Below are 19,951 nucleotides of genomic sequence, written 5' to 3' on the forward strand. Positions count from 1 at the left end.
TGTTTTGCCAACAATATTGTGTGTGTGTGTGTGTGTGTGTATTGACACACTTTTTATATGGTTTATTTAATTATTAGAGAAGCTTTTAGAGTTTTGATCCATGATAAGTCACGGGAGAGATAAATTCTGGTTTCATTCTGTTTTTCATTTTTCTTATAGTTGAAAAGGCTAAGACACAAATCTACTCATGAACTTATGCACAATGTACGTCAAATACATGTACTTTCCTGCAAAAGTAATCATAAATATTTAAAAGAGAGTAAAAATATCACAACCATTAATCCTAGTTACTTTTACGGCGAGAGATTTCGCCTGAAAATGTTCACATGGAAGTTGATGGGGCCGTAGATGGCAGTGGAGGAAAAAATTAAAGCGAAAACAAAATATCCACAGTGGAGGAGGATCTTCTTCGTCGTCAAGACGGGGACGACGCTGGAGACCGAATCATCATCTTCTTCATAGCAACTCGATCATCAGGAACATAATGACAAGGGCGAGAGAGAGAGAGAGGAACTGAATCCGCCAAGTCAGAAATGGCTTCACGAGTCTTCCTTCAAACACATTGCAAGCAGAAATTGATTGGGTTTCAGAATCTCACCACTCTGAGCTGCCGGGTCAGAAATGTTACGAATTTCCAGACCCCGAATTAGTGAGTGCGAAGTGGGAAACACACGTGTGTTCCGTTTTGTACAAAGCAGGATAAGAATTGAGATTAGGTTTAAAAAAATCTATTAAAATAATATTTAATACATGAGATTGTTTATTACATGGAATTAGATACACTCATTTATCTAGGATTAGGAAATATCATAGAAAAATGTGATATTTTCCAATCCTATTTTCATGAGTTTGCCTATTCCCATACAACAAACAATTATTCATACTAAATACTTTTTAATAATTTTTTTCAATTATAATCTCAATTTCTGTCCCTTATTTTTAGTGTTTCATACCAAACTAGACCATATAAGTCTGTGTGTGTGTGTGTCAGTGTGCGCAGAGAAGGACCAAAAGAAAGGACACGAAGGATCGGGCGGTTGAGCCCATTGAAACACTCAAGCACCGAAAAATTGGAATCGCCCATCATCCTTCTATCCATAAATCGAACAGATCTCAAGCATAGAATCCTAAGCTTGGCGAACCGATATGCAGTCCCAAGGAAATTCAAACCCCGAAGACGCTGGTTTGTTGAAATGGGCTTGGGTCTGTAATGAATGGGCCTTGCAAAACTAAGGAGCTGCAAGAAACAACTATTGGGCCAGAAGATGTTAGCCTTGGGACTAGGGAGCATGGGCTAACAAGGATGGAGTAAGATGGGGGCTGTGGAGGTTGTGAATAATTTGGATGAAAACAACTGCCCTTTCAGACAAGATTAGATATAATAGAAGAGGCTAATTTCTCACAATATAGTAAATCAAAGTTTAAAGTTTTGCTATTAAAAGTATCTACATTTAGTGCTTAATAGTACGTTAAACAAAATTACCTTCAATAAAAATATATTTACTTGGACCTGGTTAAAAAAAAAAAACAACAACAACAAACAAAACAAAACAACTCTCTAGCTTCTCCTCTTCCCTCCATGTGACTTTTTAATCTATCTATGCCTTTCTTTTTCTTTTAGTACCCTTTGATTCTCTCCTTTGTTGTCACTATAACTTTTTTAAGCTTTGTGGTTGATAATTTTTCCTCATACTCATGTACTGTTGTTGAAATATGAATATTACAGTACCCATTTTGTCTCTATTTCGTATTTGATTCTTTGTGTTCTTTTAGACTGTTACAGCGTCACAGTCGGGTTATAGATCAACAAGAGGAAATAGAGCTTACTTGGCAAAAATAGAACACTCAAGGTCAAAATTCTGAAAAGCTTAGAAGGAAGAGGAGCAGAGTAGGTCATTTTTATGTTTATTTTTCCCCTCACTTCCAGTTAGGATATGGTTATGGCCACCTAAGAATCAGTGTTTTTAGCCAAAACCTCACCTCTCTCTTTAACCGTCAAAGTGGTTAAAATTAACGGTTGTGTTATTTTTGCCATCTTTCAAATGTTTAAATGGGTATTTTATGTGGAGTGTTTGGTGCCCATTAGGTATTTAAGGGGAGATTTGCACATTAAGGCCAATTTAAATAGAATCAAGTCAACAAAGTCGCCCCATATCCCTCCACACAAAAGCAACAAAATTGGGAAGGAGATTGGATGAAAGTGATTAAAATCAAAATAACAAAAAGAAAACTTACTTTTAATTCAATAACTTATCCCACCATTTTCTCGTGTTCCAAACTAAAGACTTTATAAGAAACAAAATGCTTCAGCAATTCAAAAATTAAATCTGTTAAAGTAGAAGTGATATGCGCAATCTAAAGCAAAAGCCACAAAGTCTCGCCTTCCGAATCATTTCCCCCACCCACAACACAATGGCCCTTGCTGTAGCCTCCTTCTCGTTTCTTCTTCTCGTAACTCGGTTTCTGGATCCCTTTAATTTGTTTCATTTCACTTTTTCTCCATTCGCTCTCCTGCAGAAGCAGTAAAAAAGCCTCATAAATCTCTCTCTCTCTTCTCTGGTTCTTTATTATCAACTAGCAAATTCACAGGTAACTTTCCGCTTCTTATATCCACGCCTTTCTGTTTGGTTTATTTGATTGATGATGAAGAATATGGTAGTTGCTCTACGTTTAACGGATTCTTCTTCTCATTCTTCTGGAAGACACGATTGATCTTTGAAGCGGATAAACGACAGAAGATTCCATGGATCTGGTGATGAATGAGCCTCTGAGCCAGCAGGGTAACCCATTAATCCTTCTACTTTGTGTTTTTTTTTTTCATCCTTTTCAATCCTTTCACTTTCAGTGGGAAGATATTCTATATCCCATATCCAAAAAAATAAAAGAGTGAATTAAAAAGAAACCGATCAAAGAGAGTGATATTTTGATCAACATTAAAGAAAATTAAGTCCCACCAAAGAAAGTCCTTATTTGAAATTATCAGAATTTATAGCTTTTTAAATATAATTCATTGTTTTAATAGTCCCTCAAGTCTTATATATATTCCTCTGCCAGCTGGGATTCAAAACTGATTACCTTCAACTGCAAAATTAGATTTTGTTTTGAAAATAATTTAATATGTTGTGATTTTTTAGATTATAAAATTACCCTTCAAACTCACAAAATATTGAAAAGTTAAACTACCAATAAATAAATATATATCAACTTTCTTTGAAAAAAAAAACAAAGAAATCTTCCCCTTCCAAAAAACACATTATTGTTGGTCCGTTATAGGCCCGGGACATATATGGGATTCTTCTTTTCAGTCAAAATCCAGAGACGACTTGCCTAGAAAGAAAAGTGAAAAAGCACATGATTTGGCTCAAAAATTTGATTTTGCACTTAGAGGCAAAATGCTTTGTGAATGCATCTTTCAATGTACTGTACAATTGCATGCTTCTCCACCATAGTTCGGGAAGAGAAGAAAGAAAGGAAGAAAGAGAAAATAAAAGGAAAAAAATGACGTGCATTATGTTTTGAATTATCTGTTAGTTCTTGAATATATTTACAGTTTTTGCGGTCATTCACAATAAATATTAACATGTGCAGATTCTTTTATGCGTTTGTGTAATTTAAAATGTAGGCAATCAATATGAAGTGTTTTTGAGTTTTAGTAGACGTGAAGACACTACTCCAGGATCTTTCCTTTCCAATTTTTATTCATCTCTAAGGACAGCTGGCAATACTGTGCTCAAAGGTAATATCTCAACTGAACTTTTGCCAAGAATCATTGAAGGTTTTGAAATTTCAATCATCATCTTCTCTAAACACTATGCTAGTTCCAGAAGGTGCCTCTAGAAACTTACAAAAATCATGGAGTTTCACATTTTACTTCATCAAATTGTTATTCCCATATTCTAGGGTGTCGCTCCGTTTGAAGTTCGTAATCAAGAATCTGGTTTTAGAGAAGCATTTCAAGGTCTCATACAAAGAATTTCAATCACTAAAGGTGAATTGTCAAGGTGGAGGACAGTTCTAAGTCAAGCTGGACGCATTGATGGGTTTGTTGTGCCTAATATCGAATCCAAGTAATGTTTTTTTGTTTTTCGTTTTATCCGTTTTTAATTTTGTTAACATTTTGTGTGAGAGAGAGAGAGAGTACACTCTCTCTTGTCGCAATCTATAGCAATAATTTATTAAAAGATAAATGTGATATTGATTCATAAAATCGATGTGCATTGGGTGGAATATAATGTTCGCTAACAAGGAATCCATATGTAAGTAATACCATTAGAGAGGTGATATTTCCCGATCCATTTATATGAGTTTGTTTAATCTTAAGTAATGAGTAATTTCTTGTACTAAATAATCTTTTAATGGGTTTTCTCAATTTTAATCTCAATCCTTATCTCTCATTCCCAATACTTCATACAATGCTTCATACTAAATGGAACCTATATGTGTTGCTCTTGATACCATTGTTCTACTTTATTTGTATTCATGCCTAGTTAATCAATGCCCCCTTTTCTGGCACTACTACGAAATATATTATTTTCATCTATTCTACAGGCCCTTTTTCATCTATTTTAGGGAAGACGTGGATAGTAATTATATATTTGTTTGTTTTAAAACAGAAAAGTATTGGCATCCATATATTCATCTGTTCCATAATAGATGAATATGAACATGCATATTCGTTTGTTCTCTCTCATATTTGTCTATTCTGGCCCATATTCGTTTGTTCTGGAAAGAGCAGATGAATATGTGTATTTTTTTTTTAAAAAGTGAAAATTTGCATATGGTCAATTTTTATTCAATTTGCAATTCCAAAAGCATACATACAGTAGAACTAAAACAAATTACAACAAAACAATAATAGCAATTCAACACAACCAAATCACATATTTTTCATATAAAGAAAATCCACACAATCCACAATTTCAAGGTCAAAACATCTAAAACAAATAACATCCTAATTAATTAGCTTAATTAAGTAAAAAGAACTAAACACCATAAGTTAGTCATATAAAAATTAGAGCAATTTTATCCAACTAAGCTCAATTCCAACAAAACTAAAGCAATTCAATAGGTTAAGCTGTCCAACACAATCAAATCAAACAATTTTGGCAATCCACAACAGGTAACAACATATATACCAAAGTTTTCATCTTCACAATATCAAATACAATTTCAAGCTTGCTTACAATACTAATTAGGATGATTGTAATATTCAACCACTCAAGTTTTTCAATATAATTTGATCACATTTCTCCTAACACTATCTACCTACAAAATAATAAAAATAAAGCTACACACTCATATATGTTTGAATAGGATCTAAAGCTTTCTAAAATTTAATATGAAGATTAAATATTGAGAATACTTAATTAACTATTATATTCCAGTCAAATTGTTCTCTTAGACATTTTCATAAACACTTTATGTGCATTAAGGCTTAAACAAGTTTAGCAAGCTTTTTAATCATCAAAATATAACCCAATCAATGTTGAATATTTCCTAAATGGCAACTCTTACCAACAATCAATTTAAATAGAAAACATACATACCACTTACATTCATTCCTTTCAACATCCAAAAACCCACATAATACAAGAGACACACCCCCATGCACTTGTCTTGTGTTGTGAAGAAGCTCAAGCTGGACGAGAATGGTGACTTTCATGGAAGAAAATGTTGCTCCTAGTCATGGGATGGAATGGATGAAGAATGGGAAAGAGAAGGAGAAGCAGAATGGGGAAGAGAGGGAGAAGAAGATGATGAGCTACTAGAGAGGGAGAAGGCAAACTTGGTCGTCAGTGTCGATGCTGGAGAGGGAGAAGTAGAAGTCTAAATAAGGGGGAGAGAGCTCGCCGCACATGAAGAAAAGAGAAGAAGGAAGGAGAAGGTGTATTTGCTAGAGTATGTTCAGATTTGTGCGGGGCAAAGATGAAATTTGAATTAAAAAGAGACATTGTTCGTCTATTCTTAAGAAAAACAAACAAGTATGGGGGGTCCATACTCGTCTGTTCATCATAACAGACGAGTATGGTCTCACATATTCATCTGTTATGAGGAATAGACGAGTATGAGCTGACATACTCGTTTGTTTCCTTTTAACAGACGAGTTTAAATGCCCATATTCTTTTGTTTTTTCAAAACAGATGAAAATGGGTGATGAAAAGGACTTTAATTGTAGTAGTGTGATATTCTTTCTTGATAATTCATAGGAATGAAAGCGAGGTAATTTAGAAAATTGTGCAGCATATTCGTTGTATATTGGAGACGAATAAGTTGAATGATGCCCTATTTCTCACATATGGCCGTATAGTTGGAGCGAGTTCTCAAGTGCTAGAAGTGATGACAATGCTTCATAAGAATAGATCAAAAGATGTTCTCTCCATAGGGATACGGGGAAGGAGGTATTAGTAAAACAAACATAGCCGAAGTCATTTTTCATCACATTCATTTCAAATTTGAGAGTGGATGTTTTCTTTCAAATATTAGTAAAGTTTGGGTAGCTAGAAGCAGTGTTTAAATAGTCGGACTGAACTAGACGGTCTAACCACTGGACCGCTAACCAGACACCCCTTTAGCTCGGTCCTAGTGGAAGACTCGTTCCAAGGGTTAGGCCGGATTTGCCTAGCATTAGGCTGCTATTAAGCCGTTAATGGTTAAAAACTCGGGAACTAAAGCAGCCAAGTGAAAACTGTCCGACCAGAACCAGTCCAAACTTCTACCTCCAGAATCCACTTGCAACTTTCGTCGAAGAAAATCCAACACCTCAAAACTAGTTTGGAAATGTTGATCACATGTCCCCAATACCCATTCTTTTCTCTTTCATGGGTATGGAAAAGAGGAGGAGGAGGAGGAGAGCATAAAGAAGAGAAGGAAGAAAAGGAAGAATAAGAATGTCTCCTGAGATTAACACTGATTACATCCAAAACTAGCAGATCAACAACAACAAAAATAATGACTAAAATGATAGATATGGGCATCATCTTTAACCGGTATGAACTTCAAGGCATTGTGAAATGCTGGAGAAGAAGAAATTTTGATGGCAACATGCTTGAGCTTGAGAAGCTGAGAGAGTTTGAATAACCAGAAAGTTAAAAACTAAAAAGTAAAAGTTGACGTGGTGTTTCAGCGAATTGACATATTACTATTAGACTCTTTAATTTTTATTTTAAAAGATAAAAATTGCCCTGATTTTCACTCACCTCCGCCGTCTATCAATTTAATCTTGTTTTTTACTGTTTTTTTCAACAGCCAACACATTCCCAATACTGAACACAGAACACTTGTAATTATGGCATCTTGTGCACCAGCTACTAGGCATCATGTGATGTACAGCTAAGGAGCAAAATTATGAAATTAATTCTAATTTTGGATTAAAAAAATTGATTCTATAAGTGTCTATATATATATATTTTACCATGAATATTTTTTTAATATTTATATGCATATAATATTATATTTAATTTAATTATTACATCACTGATCCAACTAGACTGTCCAATCGATCTTACTGTTTGAATCGTGACTTGCTAGTCTTTTCGGTTCTATGTCCGGTCCGGCTTTTAAAACGTAAGGCACAATATGTTGAAGGCAAGAGCTCGCCATAAGAAGGAACTTCTTGTGTTTGATGATGTGAATCATTTAGAGCAACTACAAGTTTCCTGTGAAAATCGTAAACAGTTTGGTGAAGGGAGTAGAATAATTATTACAACTAGAGATTTACATCTACTTCATGCCTTTCAAGTGGACATTGTATGTAGAATGAAGCTCATGAGCGATAATGACTCTCTTGAACTTTTCAATAGAAAAGCATTTAAACAACCAAGTCCCGAAGGAAAATTCATAGAAATTAGCAGAAGATTGGTTGCTTTTACTAAGGGACTATGTTATGTTATTGGAAAAGAAAGAGAGAAAGAAGGGAAAGGGAAGAGAAACATAGAGAATAGAGGAAATTAGAGAGAAGGAGGAGAGAGTCGAAGGCAATAGACAGAAGAGAAAGAGAGTTTTGTTAGGGTGATCATAATACAGCACACATCTACAAATGAGAGATAAGCCTGTTTATATATGCAAAGTCTAACGGCTAGTAACTGACTATTATTCTAACTCACTCATATAATTCTATTATTTATTTATTTATTTAAAATAAATGCATGGACCTACTTATGATTTTGATTAAAAAAAATAGTGGGGAATAGGGGCAGATGCAAAACAACAATTACCAGAGCCATTTATAATGAAATTGATTGCACATTTAAGAGTAGAAGTTACCTTTCAAAGATCAGAAAAGTTTGAAATCAAGGAAAGAACCAAGTGAGCTTATAGGACCAACTTCTGTCTAAAATATGTAAGACAACAAAAATAAAGATAAAAAGTATTAAATCAGGAATAATCACATTGAGGGATAGATTTCATCATAAAAAGGCATTGCTTGTGCTTGATGATGGACGAGTTGGTCCAACTAAATGCTTTAGTTGGAAGTCATGACTGGTTTAAAGTAGCAAGTATAATGATCATCACAACAAGAAATCAATGTCTACTTCTTCAAGTGAACTGTGGTGTTTATCTAATGAAGAATTTTGGATGACACGAAATTTATTAAGCTTTTTAGTTAGCATGCATTTGAATAAGAAAGTCCTAAAGAAGATTTTATTAAACTTTCAAGAGATATAGTAGCATACTCTGAGGGACTTTTATTAGCTCTTGAAGTCCTTATTGGATAACATGCTAAGGGATAGACATGTTGAGGAAGGGAAGATTGTGTAACACCTCAAAATTTTTTCTGATTTAGAATAATTATTTTATGAGATAAAAAGGCTAATTGAGGTATAAAATCCTTAAAATAAATTAAGGATAAATTTGTGAAATCAAGTGCTATTTTCTTAAAAAATTTAAAAAAAAAGTTGAAATTTAATTTTTGACCTAAAATTTGTTCGAAATTATTTAGGAGTCAAAGAAACTATTGAATAAGGAAAATCCATATAAAATATTCTAGATTAATCTTTGGACTTATTTTATAATTTCAGAGCAACAGGAAAATGATAAAATTGGGAGAAAGGAAAGAAGTAAGGGGCAAGATGGACTTTTCACTCCGTCACAGCCCTCACCCATGCTCCCTCGCCTTATTTGCCATCTGAAAACAAGAAGGAAATCGAGAGGAAGAACAAGGGAAGTCGGAGGAAGAGCTGTCAGCGAGTGAGGGATCGTTGGAGCTTTTGTTGCATGCAGGGGTGATTTTCGGTTAAGGTGAATCGCTTAATCACTCTCCTGCTCTTCTTTTCTCTATTCTCTGCGTGGTTTGAGTGCTGAGGAGCGATGAATTTTCTGGTGGCAAAAGAAAGTAAGGAATCGGAAGAAATGTGTGTTGCACGTTGATAAATCCGGTTTCATGTGTGCTTTTTCGGTCTGAATGTTCCTCTCTTGGTCTCTGCTTTCTGAATCCAAAACAGGGGCTGAATTTTTGGAGCGATGGTCGATGGATGTCGGGTTCTAAGGTTTTGGGAAGAAAGAAATTTGACGTTGATATATATGTTTCTTTTTCAGTCTACATGTGCTGACTCTTACTGCACGTGACCTTTGCTTCTGGTTTATGGCTGGCCGAATCTAGTTTGTAAGTTTTTGTAATCAGAGTCTTTACTTGCTTCTCGGTGCTGTCAAACCTCTGGGTGAGAAGAAGAGCAAAAAAAGGTAAAAATATATGTATACCTATTATAATATTTTTTTTTAAAAAAAGCACCAAACATTATAATAAAATATGGGAAGCAAAAATATCCACCAGTTTTTTAAAACGGGACAAGAGAACCAAAGCGGCTGGGGCTCTGTTTGTCGTCTTCGAGTGGGTTGATGCAGAAGCCGCCATTAGTGGCTGTGGCAATCGATGTGTTGGGTGCGCGCTTTCTGCAACATAGAAAATCACACAAAAACACGATTCATACAAAGTTTCTCACTTAAACAGCAAAAAATAAAATAAAATAGATCAGATACGCATAGAAGACCCTGGGATAAACCAAAAACAAGAACCGAAAATGGAATTTCATTTGCACTTTGAAGAAACCAGCTGGAGTTTACTAAAGTTTTATTTCATTTTTTTAATTCCTCGCCGAGTTACTCCTCCAACTGGCCATTGGAGATGTGGTAGCTCCCGGCTCTACGTGCCACCGTGGTTGCCGGAGGCCTTCCTTATTGATTTCAACACCACTAGTTACTGCAAGTTCCATTTTTCTTTGATCTATAATTTCCATTTGTTTTTCCCGGGAAAGTGATGGAAACCGACAGTGGGTAAATCAATTTCCGAGATGAAAGGGAAGAAAAAGGGGGGAAAAAAATTGCTGCGAAAAAAACCTTCGTCCAAATGAGCCTATGACCTCTCATAAAGTTTTACTACTATTTACGCCAAGAATCATGTCATTATTTTCTACAGTTCATTATCACTCAGCTTTATTGCTTGCCTATTTTTATGCAGTTCATCGTCCTGCTTGCCAAAGGAACACGAGTTACACTTACACACAGAAGATGGTGGCCACATCAGCATATTCGAGTCAAAATATTTTCTTCAGAGGGTCAATGTTGAAGTAATTAACGCATGGTTATTTTTACATCCTTTTATAATATTCATTAGTGTCTTTACCCCCTACATCGTATTATCGTGTCTGATGTTCTTTTTCGATATTGTAATGGACAAATTTGCCCCTTCACCCTGGAATAAATGTGTTTGAGTGTGTTTTGTGCTGGCCAAATAAAGGGAAGAATGGTAACTTAAATATATATGTATGTGCGCGCGCGCATCAATGAAGGAAGAAGATGTAATTCACTTAGATATGAAGCTGCATGGTATCTAATTCTGTTTAGTGATGATCTTTGAGGCTGAACTTTGTTGTTCAGATTATTAAGGGCATCGGGTTCATTAGTTTTAGGAATGGGTAGTGAGTAATTATAAAGAATTATTTACCTGATATTAATTTTGATTACTGAATTTGTTGATGAATTGAGTAGAATATAATGAAATCTGAAATTTTAGGTTGAAAAAGAGTAATTGAGTGTTTTGGGAGATAGGTAATAGTTAGAGAATAAATAGAAGCAAGAGTTTGTTTTTGGTTTGCTAAACTATGAATATAAACTTTGAATGTTGTTTGAATATGCACATACCTTTGGAGGATAGGTAATTAAAGAGAATAAAAGGATTAAAAACGTTAGGTTGTCTAAAGCAAGTGCAGGACGAGGTGGATATGTAAATGCATGAAGTAATTAAGCAATATTAGAGTTTACATTTGGCATGTGTCTGAAATCTGGAAGATTCCCAGATTCGAGGTAAAAATACTTAAAATTGATTTTAATGTTGGTATAGGATTGATGATGAAAGGATGTATACATAAGAGACAAGACAAAGGGAATGAAGTTGAGATTCAAATTAGGAAGTGATGGTGCAGCCCAAAATTTTTAAGAGAGTTAAATATTCAAAGAGACATTATATATATGTTGAGTCTGGCGTGGAGCATACGGATGGGAAAGAGAAGAAACGAAATCAAGTAGGACTATAGGTTTGAACAGCCCTAGTGTATGATGATGGAATGTATTTCGGTGTGAATAACTTGGGTTTCTGAGATTGGTATTAGGATAATTGAATCTGCAAAAGTTAGTAATGGATATAACTATTTAAACTATGTCGGAAATCCAATGATGATTTGGGAAAAACTGAAAGTCAGCTTATGAATTTTAGAGTCATTTGTCGTCTTAAAAACTAATTGAACTTAAATGAGGATTTAAATAATGTGTGAATGAAATTATATACGGTTTTCTTATATGTGATGGCCGTGGCAGCTAGGAGTGTGATTGAGTTGCAAGGGGGAGTTTTAGAATAAAATTGTAATATTAATCAAGTTAGTGAAAGTGTAGAGGATAGGAATGAATTAATGGGTTCAATGAACTTAAGAGATTATGGTGATTTTAATGTTAGCCTCAAATGGATTGTAAAAGAAATAAATCAGAAATAAGTGTAGAATAGTAAAGTACGGACTTGATTAACAAAATCAATACTTAAGAAATATAAAGGGATTTGTAGTCCCTGTGCTATATGTATATACATGTATCTACTTTTTATTTTTCCATGACCAACCACTTGACGAAGTGGAGCCAGCATGAAAAGGGACAGGACATCATCCTCAAATGTAATAACCAAAATAATATTTTTTACCAAGATGACTAGTTACTTTACTTAGTAACTATATGGGTTGAGATAAATGAGAAAACCCTCTAAAGAGAATAATTTGAATAAGAAAAATTGTCTAAGACGACCAACTATTAAGTAAGGGTGAAAATTAAAGAGGATTTGGAACTTAAAGAGAGTTATTTAACTTATGAATTATAATTAGACCAAGCATTGATCTACCTTATGAATATAATAGGTTTTAACACCTGTGTAAGCCCACCAAGAAAAAAGCCGAAATAGAAGAAGAAAGTAAGGTTTGCTTTGGAAGCGGGAAGTTCAAGTGGTAGTTCTTCCTACCTTACACTTGTGTATGATTGATGTGCCAATATTGCTATTTTAAAATATAAAAACATGTAATCCTTAATTCCTTGCATAGTTTATTTAGCCATGGTCATTGGTAGTTGATAGATATGGGGTAGTGTTTGCCAATTATTTGTGCATTATTTATTCAACTTGTCTATCTGTCATTTGCTCACAAATGCTTTATGTGCATTGGCTTACAAGGTTATGTTTCATTAGCTTGTTTTGCATACTTTATATAATCCGCACACTTGTTTGATGGAAATTATTATTATGGGGATTTTTTGGAATCTCACCCTCCTTCCTATGATGTACAGTGAAGGCAAGCAACTCCAAAGAGAAAGAAATATTAAGAGGTAAAGGTGAGCTGGACTGAAGAGTAGGAATACCTACTTAGTATTGTACTTCTATAGTAGAATATTTTGATATTTATTTACCTATATTTCTATATAAATCATTTGAGCAAGTAATTATTACTTGCTCTATGTAAATATAATTTTTGTATCCTCCATAGAGAGGGGAACTCTACCAGGCACAGGTAAGAGCCATTAGCCAGGATAGTTGTTACAATATAACGTAATGTTATAGAATTACATGGTTTGGAATCTTTGGAGGTGAAAGAGATATAGGTCAGGATGGAGTGTGAATCATTTGTCAGTTATTCTAGAAGTTTAGATAATTTGAACAATTTCAATGTTATCTTCAGATTCAATTCCTAAATCGGAATTCTGCATTCAAATGGTTCATTTTTAAATTGGAAAAAAAATTATCCAGTTTTTTTGCGGTCAGAAACCTGGTATTTAGTGATTTATAGAGATTATAATGACCCTATTAATACATAGAAAGTTAGGTATTGTGGATTGTCTTAGAGAAACTTAAAAAAAAAATCCCAATGACAAGATACATAAAAAAACTTAAAATAAGCTTTGACGGTTTAAGTGATGATTTGGAGAAAGAAATATTCATTGATATATCTTGCTTCTTTATTGGGATGGACAGAAACGATATAACACAGGTATTGAATGGTTGCGAACTATTTGCTAACATTGGAATCAAAACCCTTGTTGAGTGAAGCCTTATAACCATTTATGAGAAAAACAAACTTGGTATGCATGATTTGTTATGGGACATGGGAAGAGAAATAATTCACGAACAATCTCCAAAGGAGCTTGGGAAGAGAAGTAGGCTGTGGTTTCATGAGGATGCACTTACTATGTTATTCGAACACATGGTATTTTACATGTTAGGCTTTACTATTTTCTATTATGTGTATTGCAAGAAGCACAAATGAGCATCAATTGATTGATCATGTAAACCATTTGATTTCATCTCTCTTATTGTACGCATTTTAAAACTCATTTTATATAACACAAGAACACTCAGTTTCAATGTGTTTCTTTTTTTCTTTTTTTTTGTAGGGAACAAAGGCTATTGTCACACAGTGAAAAAAATGCATTTTCAGATGGAAGCATTTAGGATGATGAAGATTGGTTCATCTTGAAAATGTACAAGTAAGGGGAGACTACAAATACATATGTAGAAATCTCATATGGCTTGCTGGCATGGTTTCCCATAAAGTACATTCCTAACAATTTTTATCAATAAAAATTAGTTGCTATATATTGACTTAAAATACAGTAACCCCAAACAAGTGTGAAAGGAATCCAGTGGTGTACTTTTGAGTGTAGAGGGAAACTTGAAGCTCAAATGCTATTGTGATGCTGATTGGGGGTTTGTCCTACTACAAGAAGGTTGGTCATAGGCCATCTCTTGAAGTTGGGAGGCTGTGGAAGACAAAGAAACATGCTAGAGTTTCCAGGTATTTTGCCAAGGTTGAATACACGGCTTTGGGCTCTTCTGTCTTAGAAATAGTGTGGATAGTTGGCTTACTCAAAGATTTTGGGGTCAAACATTTAGAGCCAGTTGATGTCCATTGTGATGGTAGAGAAGCTATGCATATTGCAGCAAGCTCAATGTTTCACGAATGTACGAAACACATTGAAATTGATTATCATTTCATGAGTAAGAAACTCCAACAATGGCTAATCAATCTGTAGCATATCCATTCTTCTAGACAAGAAGCTGACATTCTCACTAAGTCTATAGGAGTAGAAACTTTGAACAGGATGTTATCCAAGTTGGATGCTGATGGTATCTTTCACCCTCCAACTTGAGGGGGAGTATTGAGAGTGTGTCGTGTATTATGAGTACTGGGCCTGTAAGGCCGCGGCCCATTTGGGGTGTTTTGATATGGTTTGTTACCTGTGCATAATACAAATATTTGGGCCCCAGTCATTGCGCATCGGACCTGTTATTCAATTCACTAATTATACTTTTTTCTGGGCCAGTATTGTAGGTTCTATCACTAATAAAATTAATTACACTCCTCTTCAAATTCAAATTTAAAGATTATAGATAAAATCGGAGGGAATACTAAGAACATAAAACAAAATTAGTTGAACAGGTGTTAAGTTAATGTTTCAATCGAGTTGGCGATACTTATGAAAATAATATTTTACATTTCGTTTTCTTTTTCCCTAGCGTTTGCATTTCGTTTTATTACTTCACACGACTGATGCATACTGCATGGCTCTAGTCTCTCGATTTTGTATTTTGGTCGAGTCCTCTCTATCTTTACTCTTTAGGGACATTTTCGAGAATTCATAACGGTGTGGCCTTCCCAGTACATTCCCACAAAATTTAATGGATCCAAAACTATTTGGAATGACTAGAAACAGTTTTTTAATTGTGATTTACAGAATGTGAGATAAATATGTTAAAAAAATTTTATTTTATTTACGTAAAACATGTTAATAAGTGCTTTTATATATAAGTGATATCAAATGAGTATAGAATCAACTAGGTAGCCACTTTTTTTTCAATAGGGGAGAGGTCTTTCTATTTTCTTTTCTCTCCATTTTCATCCATTTCTCATATCAATCATTTCTAAAATTATAATTTGATCGGTTCAGATTTTATATTTTATAAAATTATGAAAAAATAAAATTAAAATATTAAATTTATGCCATGATCATTTAAAATAATAATAATATTTTATATAATATAAAATCTAAATTATTCAAATCAGAATTTTAATGGTTGAAATAAGCGAAGAAAAAGAGAAGAAAAAGTCCCTCTTTCACCTGCTCTAAAGACGAAACCACTGCCCAATTAATATCTCCTCCCACATGGAATCTTGGCCTCTCGTATTTCTTTCAATTGTTAATTGTTAAAGAGATATTAATGCAATGGTTTTGTCATTTTTCCTTCACAGCGACCAAAAACAACGTATCCACATGGACAGGCGGAAAGAGACTCACCTCTCCTGCGGAATTGTATGGATATACTCCCTCTTATTGATATTGATAATACAAAAAAAAAAAAAAAGTTGGTTAAGTTTTTTCACAAAATAAAAAAGGTAGTAAAGTGATTAAATATAATTTAAAATAATAAAAAAATTTTCTATTTTGGATGAAGTCCATTTGATATGTAATTGGATAAATTTATATAACGGAAAATTTACGAATCTTAAGCTGCCCGCTTGATATGTTTTCTCTACTTATTCTTGTAATTCCTTGCTGATTGATGATGTCGAGTCAATGCTCCTGTTGACTGCCGACGCAAGTGGGACCTATGGAAGGCTCCACGCATCTTTCAACTGTGATATTTAATACTGTCATAGATATTCGGAATATAAATTTATAAGAGCTAATAGCTAAAGAGTTAATAAAAGTGTACATGTAATTAAAATATAAAAGTTCAATACTCCTCTAATCCTATTTATAAATCACTTCTAACATGTTTCCCACGTATCAAGAAAAATTTTAAACTTCATTGATTTTCATTTAAAATTCAACAAGTTTTTAACTTTATCCTTATTTAATACTACTTCCGGTCCTAATTATAAGAGCCAGTTGACTAATTTGAAGAGATCAAGGAAGTAAGTTGAGTTAGTTATTTGTCCTAAATAGGTATTATCTTTCCTAAAATATTCTCATTAATTAAGTGTATTGACTAAAACTATTATTGTTAAAAGGGCTATTTTGAAAAAAATATATAAATATGATAGACAAAGTGGATTGGGGTCTTATATTTATGATCAAAATAAAAGTCAAATAGAATCTTATATTAAGGACCGGAGGTAGTATATGTTACATTTCATATAGATAGAGTCAATATAATAATAAATAAATAGTAAAATTGTATACCTATACAAAAATTCTTTTTTAGTGTCCTATAAATAGAACTAAAAATTGTTTTCTCTCTCTATTTTATTAATAGGATAAAAAAAGTACTCCTCTGATCCTTAATATAAGACCCATTTAACTAATTTGATTAGATTAAGGAAGTTAGGTAGGTTAGTTAATTATAAGAAAAGTGACACATTTTTCCCAAAACACTATAATCATCTTTCTTAATACCCTTTCTCTCTCTTCTACTTGATTATGGTTGAGGGAGTATCCATAGGAGTAATTTAGAAAAAATTGATAAATATGAGAAATTGGTCTTATATTTAAAACCAAAATTATCTCAAGAATTAGGTCCTGTATTAAGGATCGGAAGATTATATTTTAAAAATACAATTAACGGAGTCAAGTCAATGGCTGACATAAGGGCGGCTCCCCGTTTCTTTTTCCACAAACCGCTGATTGGATACATCAGGAGTATTATATACATTTTTTTTTCATTTTACTTCTTGATCTCCAACCCGTAAGTCTCTCTCTCTCTCTCCCCCCTCTGATCTTTATCGATCATCAACTACATTCGTGGCCAACCCAGCAATTCACAGGTAACTTTCCGCTCCACCTGCACTTTTTTTCCTGGTTTGATTGATGATGATGCTGGTTGTTCCACTTTTAACGGATTCTACTTCTTCTTCTTCTTCATTCCAACAGTCCAATATCTTTGAATCCCATACCGACGGAAAATTCGATGGGTCAGGTGAATATGCCTATGACACAGCAAGGTAACCGTTAATCATTTCATTTTCGGTGGGGAGATATTTTAGATGTCATACTTGAAAAATAAAAGACGTGTGTTAAAAAGAAATCAAATAGGGACATTATGATTAACACAAAAGAAATTAATTACCACCAAGAAATAATCTTTTGGCTCCTTTCGTACACTAGAAAATAGTTATAAAAGAGATAGAAGTGAACATATATAATTCTCTAGTCCTTAATATAAGATTTATTTAACTAATTTGATTGGATTAAGAAAGTTACGTAAGATAGTTAATTGTAAAAAATATTATATGTTTTTTCTAAAACACTATAATCATCTTTTTTAATATCCTCCATCCCTCACTTACTTGATTATTGAGGGAGTATTTATAAGGATAATTTAAAAAAATTAATAAATATGATAAATAAGTCTTATATTTAAGACTAAAATTAACTTAATGATTAGGTCCTATATTAAAAACTAGAGGAGGAGAAATGAAGATTAATGAAGGAAATCGGCCGAGCTATCAACTCTCAGCTTCAAAACTTTATTCAATCGTAGGGTTGGTACATATACTAATAGAAAATAACTGAAAAATATAAAAAAAGAAAACTTATGAATTTGGATAAATCTAATCTAGATGAAATCAGATACATTAGCTGATCTTATTTTCCTAAAATATCTTAAAGAAATAAATATTTGAAATAACAAAATAATAGATTAATGGGCCCTTAATGGGCTTGAGCCTTCTGGACGTTGGTCAACAAGAAACGGAAATGGATCCGAAAATAGAAATGGAAGCGGGTTTAAAAATCTGCTCGGGTCTGGCAAAAAAACAAAAAAGAACAATTCGAATCCAAAGGCGCCCAACATTGCCTCGACTACTTGGAATGCTAATGAAATTTTTATAGAATTTTATTATGCACATATATATAGATATATATATATATCCCTGTTACCGAAAGTTCAAAATGCGCTTGTTATTTATTATTAAAAAAAAACGTAAAAAGAAGCCGTCAACTGCCATCACCGGCATCACTTTTTTGCCATCACCGTCGATCTTTTTCTCTTTTATCTCCTCCAGACTCCAAACAAGCATTCTTCTTTGACACCAGAAGCTCTAGTTGCTGCCCTGCGGAAGCCAATTTAATGGAATTGGTTTCCGAATAGAAGCCTAATTCAGCATAATTTAGCTGAACCTAACCTGTACACATTTGTAGGTGTTTATGTAATTTAAAATGTAAGCAATAAATATGAGGAGTTCTTGAGTTTTCTTTCTTTGTTTTTTTGCTTTTTTTTAAACAAGGCACGTTACAACTCGAGAATTACAACAAAGACAGTCCTAGAAGCAATGAATACGAAGTGGTGTTGAGTTTTAGCAGAGGTGTAGAGACTCAAGAATATTTCGCTTCCTGTCTCTATTCATCTCTAAGGATGGGCAGGATTTCCGTTTTCAGAGATGATGTTTCAACTCAATTGTTGCGAAGCATTATTGAAGGTTCAAAAATTTCAATCATCATCCTCTCTGAACACTATGCTAGTTCCAGAAGGTGCCTTGAGGAACTCACAAAAATCATGGAGTTTCGCAGAGCATATGATCAGGTGGTTCTTCCCATATTTCATGGTGTGGATCGGTCCGAAGTTCGTAATCAAGAATATAGCTTTGGAAAAGCATTTCAAGGTCTTATACAAAGAATTTCACCCACCGAAGATGAAGTGTCAAGGTGGAGGACAGCTCTCAGTGAAGTTGGAGGCCATTATGGGGTTCTTGTGCCTTATTTCAATTCCAAGTAATTTATTTTTCATTTCATTTTGTGTTTTAATTATTTTCGATTTTCCAAATATTTTGCAGTCATGCTTAACCAACCATTGCTCTTCTGCTTTTTTTTTTATTAATAATTCACAGCAATCAAAGTGAGTATACTCAGCATATTGTCCAGTGTGTTCGTTATATATTGAATACAAAAGGCCCGTTTGCCACGGATGGCCTAGTTGGAGTTCGTTCTCAAGTGCAAGAAGTGATTAAAATGCTCCAAGATAACAAAACAAAAGATGTTGTTTCCATAGGTATATGGGGAATGGGAGGTGCTGGCAAAACAACTCTTGCCAGACTCATTTTTGACCACATTCAATTCGAATTTGAGAGTGCATGTTTTCTGTTAAATGTCAGGGAAGCTTGGGAGAGGAAAGGCTCAGATTCTTTACTACAAAATCTTCATTCAGTTCTCAATGAAGGAACAGATACGGTGACAATGCTTAGCGTTGATCAATCAGCATGCCTCAAGTTGAATATAATATCTTTCCAAAGGAAGGTACTTATTGTGCTTGATGATGTGAATCACTTGGAGCAACTACATGCTTTACGTGGAAGCTGGTTTGGTGAAGGGAGTAGAATAATCATTACAACAAGAGATTTACATCTACTTCAGGCCTTTCAAGTGGACCTTATACATAGCATGAAACTTTTGACTGATCATGAGTCCCTTCAACTTTTTGCTAGAAAGGCATTTA

At 33.9% G+C, this 19,951-nt stretch overlaps 1 protein-coding gene across 1 annotated transcript; it reads left to right on the forward strand.

Moving 5' to 3' along the window:
• The first annotated feature begins 17,268 nt into the window (after positions 1-17,268).
• LOC114721444 (toll/interleukin-1 receptor-like protein) lies at positions 17,269-19,690 on the forward strand. Its single transcript, XM_028907261.1, has 5 exons — positions 17,269-17,285; positions 17,392-17,462; positions 18,747-19,230; positions 19,347-19,525; positions 19,611-19,690. The coding sequence occupies exons 2-5, from the start codon at positions 17,429-17,431 to the stop codon at positions 19,688-19,690; spliced, it is 777 nt and encodes a 258-aa protein (XP_028763094.1). The 5' UTR covers positions 17,269-17,285; positions 17,392-17,428.
• The last annotated feature ends 261 nt before the right edge of the window (positions 19,691-19,951 follow it).

This window comes from Neltuma alba, unplaced genomic scaffold (assembly GCF_004799145.2).
Source record: "Neltuma alba isolate B1F8T4 unplaced genomic scaffold, ASM479914v2 tig00012036_pilon, whole genome shotgun sequence".
NCBI classification, from domain to species: Eukaryota; Viridiplantae; Streptophyta; class Magnoliopsida; order Fabales; family Fabaceae; genus Neltuma; species Neltuma alba.

Excerpts from the sequence above, each read along its gene's own strand:
- LOC114721444 (XM_028907261.1), top strand. The coding sequence starts at position 17,429 with ATGGGTCAGGTGAATATGCCTATGACACAGCAAG. Across the intron at positions 17,463-18,746 it reads TATGCCTATGACACAGCAAG|GCACGTTACAACTCGAGAAT; the intron begins GTAACCGTTAAT and ends TTTTTAAACAAG. Across the intron at positions 19,231-19,346 it reads GTGCCTTATTTCAATTCCAA|CAATCAAAGTGAGTATACTC; the intron begins GTAATTTATTTT and ends AATAATTCACAG.